Source organism: Mobula hypostoma, chromosome 7, assembly GCF_963921235.1.
Source record: "Mobula hypostoma chromosome 7, sMobHyp1.1, whole genome shotgun sequence".
Taxonomy (NCBI): Eukaryota; Metazoa; Chordata; class Chondrichthyes; order Myliobatiformes; family Myliobatidae; genus Mobula; species Mobula hypostoma.
In genome coordinates, this window is record NC_086103.1 from 15,621,876 (window position 1) to 15,634,361 (window position 12,486).

General features: G+C 46.8%; 1 protein-coding gene across 3 annotated transcripts in view; it reads right to left on the bottom strand.

Moving 5' to 3' along the window:
• rnf130 (ring finger protein 130) overlaps positions 1-2,470 on the bottom strand; it is a 153,570-nt gene extending 151,100 nt beyond the window's left edge. For all 3 annotated transcript variants that reach the window (XM_063053075.1, XM_063053074.1, XM_063053076.1), the window contains exon 1: positions 1,760-2,470. In XM_063053075.1, coding sequence (XP_062909145.1) covers positions 1,760-2,243 — 484 coding nt within the window. In that variant the 5' untranslated portion in view covers positions 2,244-2,470. The remainder of the gene's footprint in view (positions 1-1,759) is intronic.
• Between the last annotated feature and the right edge of the window lie 10,016 nt (positions 2,471-12,486).

Genomic DNA, 12,486 nt, shown 5'->3' on the forward strand with positions numbered 1-12,486 from the left:
CCCTGCTTCCCCTCCCTCACCCCTTTATCTTTCCCCTGACTGGTTTTTCACCTGGAACCTACCAGCCTTCTCCTTCCCATCCTCCCCCCACCTTCTTTATAGGGCCTCTGCCCCTTCCCCCTACAGTCCTGACAAAGGGTTCCGGCCCGAAACGTTGACTGATCGTTTTCACGGATGCTGCCCGGCCTGCTGAGTTCCTCCAGCATGTTGTGAGTGTTGAAATATTACGCAAGCTAACCATTACTTAATTTATTTCAATTTCTCAATCTGATGGTGCTCTGTTTATAACTGTTGGAATTTTCATTTTAAGTTTCTCTATTTAAAAGAGCAACTAACATTTCTGTGGCATTTAAAATTGAAAGCAAGTCACCCACAATGGATATAGAAAATAGTTAACCTTCTCCTTAAAGGCCCTTGTTGGTTGCCAAATGACGACAAGAGTTATTTTGTAGCTAATATTAGGAGTTTCACTATGATCTATAAGAATTTACTGTATGTTTCTCTGCAATCATAACTATATGGGCTACGTGGTGTGCTGTTTGTAATGTAACTTGCACTTTGATCCTGGAGGAAAACTGTATCATTTGGCTATACTCATGTATGGTTGAATGATAACTAAACTTGAACTTGGGCATTAAGGAAAAATTTGCATAAACGTCACTTATATCCAAACAACATAGAACAAATTTGGTTTGGAAAACTACACACATTAAAAGAAATGGCACAAGAAATGCAGAATTGGACAAAACCATAAGCAGCTGGTACACATGGCCAGTTTATTGGGCAGTGGAAAAGCAATGAGGAGTCTGCCATGAGTTGTAAGGAAGGATCTCTGTCTAAAATGTTTACTTTTTTTTTGTTATGCATTTCAACCTAATTTTTTTTAAACTTTCCACATTTGAAACATCTCAAATGTTATGAAGAATAACCTTACAGTTTATGTTGTGATGTGAAACGTTTCTAAATGTAATGGACAGTCCCTTCACTTGACTTTTTAAATTCCCAGAGGTGTTCCGGGGATAATCATCCTATTTTTTCCTTGCTAGTTTACAAGTTCACCTTTCACAGTGCCTCCAGTGCCTTAACCTCACCTCAAATAGATTCATAAAGCATTACAGGACAGAGACAGCCCTTTCGGCCCATCTAGACAATGCCAAACTGTTGGATATTCTTCCAGCTTGTTTCCAGATCACTGACTCCTGTGGACTCAAGAACCCCCTGGTAATGTTCACCCAGCACCTCTATTTATTTCATCTATTTAGAGACATAGCTTGGACCAGGCCCTTATGACCCAACGAGCCCAGCAAACCCACCGATTTAACCCTCACCTATCACAGGTACAATTCGCTATGACCAATTAATTGGTACGGCTTTGGATTGCGGGAGGAAATCGGAGATCCCAAAGAAAACACGCTCTTGATGCTCCACTCCTCCCCACAGCACTCTCCATCACTTCACACACCATGGTCTACCGTTCACAAGCTACATTTCCTATTAATATCTCTTCCCACCCTCTCCCCCAACACACACATGCCTCCTTCTCTACCAATGCTCCCTTGGCCCTTTCCATCTCCTAATCCCCACTTCTGTGGGATCTTCCCCACCCGTAATCAACAGAATGTCCCTCCTCCATCACTTCGTCACCTTCTCATTGCTCACAATGTGGTCCACCCCTCTCTCCCATTTCCACCCTCCTCCTCTCCCCCGTCCCTGCTCCGCATCCCACCACTCCAGGCCCGGACCCCGGGTCTCCGCTCACCTTCGTGCGACATGGTGACGAGGTCCGCCCCGCTCGAGTTGTTGTAGATGACCACGGCAGCAGCCTTGTGCGCCGCCGCCCGCAGGATCTTCTCCTTGAAGGTGCAGTTCCCGCGGCGGAGCAGCGCGATCCAGCGCCGGGTGTCGGGCGGCACGACGAAGCGGGTGTGCGGCTCGCAGCCCTGGCGATCGCGGGCCGGGGCGAGCACCATGCCGCCTGGCACGTCCTCCTTCGGCGAGTCGCGTCCGTAGCGGCCGCCGTCAGCTCGGCCCAGCACCGGCTGCAGCTGCCCGCTCTCCGGCTCCACATACGACACGTTCACCGCCGCCGCCACCGGCTTCTCCATGTTCAACTGCTCCGAGATCACGGCGGCCGCCCGGCCCGCCAGCAGCAGCAGCAGCAAGTAGGCGGCCGAGAAGGCGGCGGTCGGCGTCGGCACCCGCCTCATCAAGAAGGCGGCGGTCGGTGGCGGCACCCGCCTCATCTTCGCTTCAAGGGTTTTCCCCTTCCCCTGTTGTGGTCGTTGCCGCCCCCCCGGATTGAAACTGGACCCACTTCACTTCATCTTTCCCATCGCCCGCGATCCGAACCGACTGCTCGCCCTCCCGTGCCCGCCGCGTGTCCGTTAAAAACATCCACTTCGCAGCGTTTGACAGCCGAACCCGGGCAGGCAGGCGGGCGGGCGGGCCGGCCGAGCGAGCATGCGCAGAACCTACTCGTCACCCGCGCCCCCGCCCTGGCATGTGCGCGGCAACGGCAACACGCACGCGCAGTCCAGGAGCCAACCCCATGCACGGCACCGGCGCCGTCTGCGCATGCGAAGTGAGTGACTGGTCGCGCTGTGAACGTGGTGCGGAAGGACCAGGCGCCGTGGAGTTGCAGCAGTTTGTACCGAACTAGAAACTGCATTTATCGCCGCACTTCCAATACCATGCATGGTCCCCAACATAAACCGATCAGATTCTGCAGTTGCTGGAAATCCAAAGCAGCACACGATGCTGAAAGAACTCAGCAAGTCAGGAAACAGTTCTATAGAGAGCAATAAACAGTCAACCATACTACCTGCTGAAGGGTCTCAGGTTTATTGACTTGTTTATTCCCCTCCATAGATGTTGTTTGACCTGCTGAGTTCCCCCAGCATTTTGTGTGTGTTATTGGATTTGTCATTGCCTCAAGTGACTCCAGATGATGGGTAAATTAGGTATCAGTTTCTTATTGTTATCTGTAATGAGATACAACGAAAAGCTCGTCTTCCATACTGTTTATACAGATCAGATCATTACACAGTGTATTAAGGTAGAACAAGGGAAAATAATAACGGAATGCAGAATAAAGTGTTACAGTTACAGTGAAAGTGCATTGCAGGCAGACAATAAGGTGCAAGATCATAATGAAGTAGATTGTGAGTTTTTATCGTACGAGGGAAATATTCAGTAGTCTTATACGCTGTCCTTCAGCCTGGGTGTAGGTGCTTTCAGGACTTTATATCTTCAGATTTTGGAGTAGGTTAAAGGGTTGTCAGAACATCATGGGCTGGAAGGCCTGTACTGTGCTGTGTTGTGATGTTTGATGTTCTGACGGAGAAGAGAATGTCGGGGGTGGCTGGGGTCTGAGGAAGTGCTGTGTTGACTGAGCGGCAGTTCTGAGGGAATGCTGTGCTGTAGAAGGGGTTAGCACTGAGATGGGTGTTTTGGGGGTCCATCTGACCTCTCGAAAGAACATAAAACAAATCGTTGCTCGAGGGCTGGGGCCTCCTCATTGTGCTAGCGTCTCCCTCTGGTGGGAGCCGGTGGAACAGCAGAGTCCATGACGATACTGTAACACACCACTCAATGCGCCGAGCAGTACAGTATCTGTGGGGGAAAGGAATGGTCAACGTTTCGTGCCTCAAATATAGGTTCCTTTGCCCAGGTTCGTGTCTTTTACAAAGCAATTGTCAGAAGCACGACAAAATCTGCAGTTGCTGATATCACTCACACACTCACACACACTGGAGGAACTCCAGGTCAGGTCAGGCAGGTCAGGCAGCATCCGTGGAAAATAGTAAACAGTCAACGTTTCGGACCTAGACCCTTCTTCAAGACTGGGAAGGAAGGAGCGAGATGCCAGAATTAGAAGTTGGAGGGGGAAGAAAATAGCCGGAAAGTGATCGGCGAAGGCAAGGTCACGGGCTGGAGAGGAAAGAATCTGATAAGAGAGGAGAGTGAACCATAGGAGAACGGGAAGGAGGAGTGGACCCGAGGGATGTAATAGGCAAATGAGAAGAAGGAAAAGGTCAGTGTGGGGAATAGAAGAAGATGGGGTGTGGGTGTTGTTTACTGGAAGAAGAAATCAATCAGAATTAGGTTTACTATCGCCGGCATGTGACGTGAAATTTGTTAACTTAGCAGCAGCAGTTCAATGCAATACATAATCTAACAGAGAAAAAATAATAAGAAATAAACAAGTAAATCAATTACGTATATTGAATAGATTTTAAAAACGTGCAAAAACAGAAATACTGTATATTAAAAAAAAGTGAGGTAGTGTCCAAAGCTTCAATGTCCATTTAGGTATCGGCTGGCAGAGGGGAAGAAGCTGTTCCTGAATCACTGAGTGTGAGCCTTCAGGCTTCTGTATCTCCTACCTGATGGTAACAATGAGAAAAGGGCATGCCCTGGGTGCTGGGGGTCCTTAATAATGGATGCTGCCTTTCTGAGACACCGCTCTCTGAAGATGTCCTGGATACTTTGTAGACTAGTGCCCAAGATGGAGCTGACTAGATTTATAACCTTCTGCAGCTTCTTTCGGTCCTGTGCAGCAGCCCCCCCCCCCCCCCCATACCAGACAGTGATGCAGCCTGTCAGAATGCTCTCCACCGTACAACTATAGAGGCTTTTGAGTGTATTTGTTGACATAGAACATAGAATAGTACAGCACAGTACAGGACCTTCAGCCCACAATGTTGTGCTGACCCTCAAACCCTGCCTCCCATATAAGCCCCACCTTAAATTCCTCCATATACCTGTCCAGTAGTCTCTTAAATTTCACTAGTGTATCTGCCTCCACCACTGACTCAAGCAGTGCATTCCATGCACCAACCACTCTCTGAGTAAAAAACCTTCCTCTAATATCCCCCTTGAACTTCCCACCCCTTACCTTAAAGCCATGTCCTCTTGCATTGAGCAGTGGTGCCCTGGGGAAGAGGTGCTGGCTATCCACTCTATCTATTCCTCTTATTATCTTGTACACCTCTATCATGTCTCCTCTCATCCTCCTTCTCTCCAAAGAGTAAAGCCCTAGCTCCCTTAATCTCTGATCATAATGCATACTTTCTAAACCAGGCAGCATCCTGGTAAATCTCCTCTGTACCCTTTCCAATGCTTCCACATCCTTCCTATAGTGAGGTGACCAGAACTGGACACAATACTCCAAGTGTGGCCTAACAAGAGTTTTATAGAGCTGCATCATTACATCGCGACTCTTAAACTCTATCCCTTGACTTATGAAAGCTAACACCCCATAAATTTTCTTAACTACCCTATCCACCTGTGAGGCAACTTTTAGGGATCTGTGGACATGTACCCCGAGATCCCTCTGCTCCTCCACACTACCAAGTATCCTGCCATTTACTTTGTACTCTGCCATTTACTTTGTACTCTGCCTTGGAGTTTGTCCTTCCAAAGTGTACCACCTCACACTTCTCCGGGTTGAACTCCATCTGCCACTTCTCAGCCCACTTCTGCATCCTATCAATGTCTCTCTGCAATCTTCGACAATCCTCTACACTATCTACAACACCACCAACCTTTGTATCGTCTGCAAACTTGCCAACCCACCCTTCTACCCCCACATCCAGGTCGTTAATAAAAATCACGAAAAGTAGAGGTCCCAGAACAGATCCTTGTGGGACACCACTAGTCACAATCCTCCAATCTGAATGTACTCCCTCCACCACCACCCTCTGCCTTCTGCAGGCAAGCCAATTCTGAATCCACCTGGCCAAACTTCCCTGGATCCCATGCCTTCTAACTTTCTGAATAAGCCTACCATGTGGAACCTTGTCAAATGCCTTACTAAAATCCATATAGATCACATCCTCTGCACTACCCTCATCTGTATGCCTGGTCACCTCTTCAAAGAACCAATAGACCCAGCTGATCCTTGCTTCCTAAACCTCATGTATGCTGCCTTCTTCCTCCTGACTAGATTTTCCACCTGACTTGTCACCTATGGTTCCTTCACCCTACCATTCTTTATCTTCCTCACCGGGAGAAATTTATCCCTTACATCCTGCAAGAGATCTCTAAACATCGACCACATGTCCATAGTACATTTCCCTGCAAAAACATCATCCCAATTCACACCTGCAAGTTCTAGCCTTATAGCCTCATAATTTGCCTTTCCCCAATTAAAAATTTTCCTGACCTCTTTGATTCTATCCTTTTCCATGATAATTATAAAGGCCAGGGAGCGGTGGTCACTGTCCCCCAGATGCTCAGCCACTGAGAGATCTATGACCTGACCCGGTTCATTACCTAGTACTAGATCTAGTATGGCATTCCCCCTGGTCGGCCTGTCCACATACTGTGACAGGAATCCGTCCTGGACACACTTAACAAACTCTGCCCCATCTAAACCCTTGGAACTGATCAGGTGCCAATCAATATTAGGGAAGTTAAAGTCACCCATGATAACAACCCTGTTATTTTTGCACCTTTCCAAAATCTGTCTCCCAATCTGCTCCTCTGTATCTCTGCTGCTACCAGGGGGCCTATAGAATACCCCCAATAGAGTAACTGCTCCCTTCCTGTTCCTGACGTCCACCCATATTGACTCAAAAGAGGATCCTGCTACATTACCCACCCTTTCTGTAGCTGTAGTAGTATCCCTGACCAGTAATGCCACCCCTCCTCCCCTTTTTCCGCCCTCTCTATCCCTTTTAAAGCACTGAAATCCAGGAATATTGGGAATCCATTCCTGCCCTGGTGCCAGCCAAGTCTCTGTAATGGCCACTACATCATAATTCCGTGTATGTATCCAAGCTCTCAGTTCATCACCTTTGTTCCTGATGCTTCTTGCATTGAGGTACACACATTTCAGCCCTTCTACCTTACTGTCTTTACACCGTTTATTCTGCTTCTCTTTCCTCAAAGCCTCTCTGTATGTTAGATCTGGCTTTACTCCATGCACTTCTTTCACTGCTCTATCGCTCTGGGTCCCATCCCCCTCGCAAATTAGTTTAAACCCTCCCGAACCATGCTAGCAAACCTGCCTGCAAGGATATTGCTCCCCCTCGAGTTCAGGTGCAACCCATCCAATCTGTACAGGTCCCACTTTCCCCAGAAGAGATCCCAATGATCTAAAAATCTAAAACCCTACTCCCTGCACCAACTCCTCAGCCACGCATTCAACTGCCATCTCCTCCAATTCTTACCATCTCTGTCACGTAGCACTGGCAGCAATCCTGAGAACGTCACCCTTGAGGTCCTGTTCTTCAGCCTTCTGCCTAATTTCCAAAACTCACACTTCAGGACCTCATCCCTCTTCCTGCCTATGTCATTGGTCCCAACATGTATCATGACATGCCAAATCTCTTCAAACTCCTAATGAAGTATAGCCGCTGTCTTGCTTTCTTTATAACTACATCGATATGTTGGGACCAGGTTAGGTCCTCAGAGATCTTGACACCCAGGAACTTGAAACTGCTCACTCTCTTCACTTCTGATCCCTCTATGAGGACTGGTATGTGTTCCCTCATCTTACCCTTCCTGAAGTCCACAATTAGCTCTTTCATAGAACATAGAATAGTACAGCACAGTACAGGCCCTGCGGCCCACAATGTTGTGCCGTCCCTTAAACTCTGCCTCCCATATACCCCCCCCACCTTAAATTCCTCCATATACCTGTCTAGGAGTCTCTTAAACTTCACTAGTGTATCTGCCTCCACCACTGACTCAGGCAGTGCATTCCACGCACCAACCACTCTCCGAGTAAAAAAACCTTACTCTAATATCCCCCTTGAACTTCCCACCCCTTACCTTAAAGCCATGTCCTCTTGTATTGAGCAGTGGTGCCCTGGGGAAGAGGCGCTGGCTATTCACTCTATCTATTCCTCTTAATATTTTGTACATCTCTATCATGTCTCCTCTCATTCTCCTTCTCTCCAAACAGTAAAGCCCTAGCTCCCTTAATCTCTGATCATAATGCATACTCTCTAAACCAGGCAGCATCCTGGTAAATCTCCTCTGTACCTTTTCCAATGCTTCCACATCCTTCCTATAGTGAGGCAACCAGAACTGGACACAGTACTCCAAGTGTGGCCTAACCAGAGTTTTATGGAGCTGCATCATTACCTCGCAACTCTTAAACTCTATCCTTCAACTTATGAAAGCTAACATCCCATAAGCTTTCTTAACTACCCGATCTACCTGTGAGGCAACTTTTAGGGATCTGTGGACATGTACCCCCAGATCCCTCTGCTCCTCCACACTACCAAGTATCCTGCCATTTACTTTGTACTCTGCCTTGGAGTTTGTCCTTCCAAAGTGTACCACCTCACACTTCTCCAGGTTGAACTCCATCTGCCACTTCTCAGCCCAATTCTGCATCCTTTAAATGTCTCTCTGCAATCTTCAACAATCCTCTACACTATCCACAACACCACCAACATTTGTGTCATCTGCAAACTTGCCAACCCATCCTTCTACCCCCACATCCAGGTCTTAATAAAAATCATGAAAAGTAGAGGTCCCAGAACTGATCCTTGTGGGAGACCATTAGTCACAACCTTCCAATCCAAATGTACTCCCTCTATCACGACCCCCTGCTTTCTGCAGGCAAGCCAATTCTGAATCCCCTTGGCCAAACTTCCATGCCTTCTGACTTTCTGAATAAGCCTACAATGTGGAACCTTGTCAAATGCCTAACTAAAATCCATGTAGATCACATCTACTGCACTACCCTCATCTATATGCCTGGTCACTTCCTCAAAGAACTCTATCAGGCTTGTTAGACATGATCTGCCCTTCACAAAGCCATGCTGACTGTCCCTGATCAAACCATAATTCTCTAAATGCCCATAGATCCTATCTCTAAGAATCTTTTCCAACAGCTTTCCCGCCATAGTCGTAAGGCTCACTGATCTATAATTACCCAGACTACCCCTACTACCTTTTTTGAACAAGGGGACAACATTCAGCTCCCTCCAGTCCTCTGGTACCATTCCCGGGGACAACGAGGACATAAAGATCCTATCCAATCTCTTCCATCACCTCATGGAGCAGCCTGGGGAATATTCCATCAGGCCCCAGGGACTTATCTGTCCTAATGTATTTTAACAAATCCAACACCTCCTCTCCCTTAATATCAACATGCTCCAGAACATCAACCTCACTCATATTGTCCTCATCATCAAGTTCCCTCTCATTGGTGAATACCGAAGAGAAGTATTCATTGAGGACCTCACTCACTTCCACAGCCTCCAGCCACATCTTCCCACCTTTATCTCTAATTGGTCCTACCTTCACTCCTGTCATCCTTTTGTTCTTCACATAATTGAAGAATGCCTGGGGTTTTCCTTTACCCTACTCGCCGAGGCCTTCTCATGCCCCCTTCTTGCTCTTCTCAGCCCCTTCTTAAGCTCCTTTCTTGCTTCCCTATATTCCTCAATAGACCCATTTGATCCTTGCTTCCTAAACCTCATGTATGCTGCCTTCTTCCACCTGACTAGATTTTCCACCTCACTTGTCACCCATGGTTCCTTCACCCTACCATTCTTTATCTTCCTCACCGGGAGAAATTTATCCCTAACATCCTGCAAGAGATCTCTAAACATCGACCACATGGCCATAGTACATTTCCCTGCAAAAACATCATCCCAATTCACACCTGCAAGTTCTAGCCTTATAGCCTCATAATTGGCCCTTCCTTTACTGACACTGAGTGCCAGGTTGTTGCTGCAGCACCATTCCACTAGTTGGCATATCTCACTCCTGTACGCCCTCTTGTCACCACCTGAGATTCTACCAACAATGGTTGCATCGTCAGCAAATTTATAGATGGTATTTGAGCTATGCCTAGCCACACAGTCATGGGTATATAGAGAGTAGAGCAGTGGGCTGAGCACACACCCCTGAGGTGCGCCAGTGTTGATCGTCAGTGAGGAGGATATGTTATCAGAAATCCGCACAGACTGTGGTCTTCCAGTTAGGAAGTCGAGGAAATCGATACTCCTGCTATCAGATTAGAGGATACCTGGACAGAATATAAGGGTTGCTCCTCCACCAAGGGAGACCTCATCCTATCACAAGAGGAGGCCATGGATCGACATATCGAAACAGGAATGGGAATTAAAATGTTTGGCCACCAGGAGGTCCCCCTTTTGGTGGACGGAGCGGAGGGGCTCGGCAAAGCAGTCCCCCCAATCTACAACAGATCTCACCAGTGTAGAGGAGGCTGCATTGGGAGCACAGGACACAATAAGCAGGTTCGCAGGCAAGGTGCTGCCTCACTTGTAAGGATTGTTTGGGGCCCTGAATGGAGGTGAGGGAGGAGGTAAATGGGCAGATATAGCACTTAGGTCACTGGCAGGGATCAGTGCCTGGAGGGAGATTAGTGAGGATGGATGAATGGGCAAGGGAATTGTGGAGGTAGCGATCCCTACTGTAAGTGGAGGAAGGAAGGTAAAGATATGTTTAGTGGTAGGGTCTCTTTGGAGATGATGAAGTTGCGGAGGGTAACGTGTTGGTTCCTACCTGCTTCAAAAAGGCAACAATTATACCAGTGCCCAAGAAGAGTTGTGAGCTGCCTTAATGACTATCGCCCATCAGCAATCATATCCATGGTGATGAAATGCTTTAAGAGGTTGGTCATGGCCAGAATGAACTCCTTCCTCAGCAAGGACCTGGACCCACTGCAATTTGCCTAATTCCACAATAGGTCAATGGCAGACGCAATCTCAATGGGTCTTCACATGGCCTTAGACCACCTGGACACACAAACACTTATGTCAGGATGCTGTTAGTTGACTGTAGCTCAATGTTTAACACCATCATTCCCACAATCCTGATTGAGAAGTTACAGGACCTGGGGCTACGTACCTCCCTCTGCAATTGGATCCTCGACTTCCTAAGCGGAAGACCACAATCTGTGGATTTATGATAATATCTCCTCCTCGCTGACAATCAATACTGGAGCACTTGAGTGCTTAGCCTACTGCTCTACTCTCTATATACCCATGACTGTGTGGCTAGGCATAGCTCAAATACCATCTATAAACTTGCTGGTGATACAACTATTGTCGGTAGTATCTCAGATGGAGATGAGACGGCTTACAGGATGATAGTTGAGTGGTGTCGCAGCAACAACCTGGCACTCAATGTCAGTAAGACAAAAAGAGCTGATTGTAGACTTCAGAAAGGGTAAGATGAGGGAACACGAACCAATCCTCACAGAGGGATCAGAAGTGGAAAGAGTGAGCAATTTAAAATTCCTGGGTGTCAAAATCTCTGAGGATCTAACCTGGTCCCAAAATATCAATGCAGACATAAAGAAGGCAAGACAGTGCCTGTATTTCATTAAGAGTTTGAAGAGATTTGGTTTGTCAACTAAAACACTCAAAAACTTCTATAGATGTAGCGTGGAGAGCATTCTGACAGGCTGCATCACTGTCTGGTATGGGGGGGGGGGGCTACTGCACAGGACCGAAAGAAGCTGCAGAAAGTTGTAAAATTAGTCAGCTCCATCTTGGGTACTAAACTCTGTAGTACCCAAGACATTTTCAAGGAGCGATGCCTCAGAAAGCCGGCGTCCATTATTAAGGACCCCCATCACCCAGGACCTGCCCTCTTCTCACTGTTACTGTCAGGTAGGAGGTACACACTCAACAATTCAGCAACAGCTTCTTCCCCTCTGCAATACGATTTTTAAATGGACATTGAACCCATGAACACTACACCTTAAAAAAATATTATTTCTGTTTTTGCACAGTTGTTAATCTATTTAATATATATGTAATACTTAACAGTAATTTATTTTCATATTGAGTTTTTTTCTCTCTATATTATCATGTATTGCATTGAACTGCAGCTACTAAGTTAACAAATTTCACACCACACACCGCTGATAATAAACCTGCTTCTGATTCTGATGGGTGGTAGGTAAGGACAAAAGGGACTCCCTCACTGTTATGATGACAGAAAGATTTTGTGTGTAATTGTCTGAAGACCATGGACATCCCAGAAGCAGAGTATAAAGTGAAACTGCATCAGATCAGAAGTAACAATTATTTTGTTCTTCTTTACATGAGTACTAGAAATAACATTAAACAATCTTGAATCTACATGTAACAAATAAAGCTAATCTTTCTTCCTAAAAGGGTTTTAGGTCAGGGGACTGAAGTCATTGGTTTGGCAAGGATCCACAATGCAGACAAGAGAAAGACGTCGTGGAGGGGTCTGCAGATCTGGTGCCTCGCAGCTGAATGCACAACCAACAGTAAAGGAATAAACACAAAATGCTGGTGAATCTCAGCAGGTCAGGCAGGATTCGTGGAAAGGGGAACAGTTAACAGTTCAGCTCAAAGACGCTTCATGAGAACTGAGAAAGGGAGAAAGCAGGTTAGGTTGAGTACAGCAAATAGTATGTGTTTTAGTATCTGTAATATTGTTTTTAATTTTCATTCACTGTTCCTTGGCAAACAAAGTCAACCATTCGGTTTATTTTTGCATTAAAGCTCATATTCAATT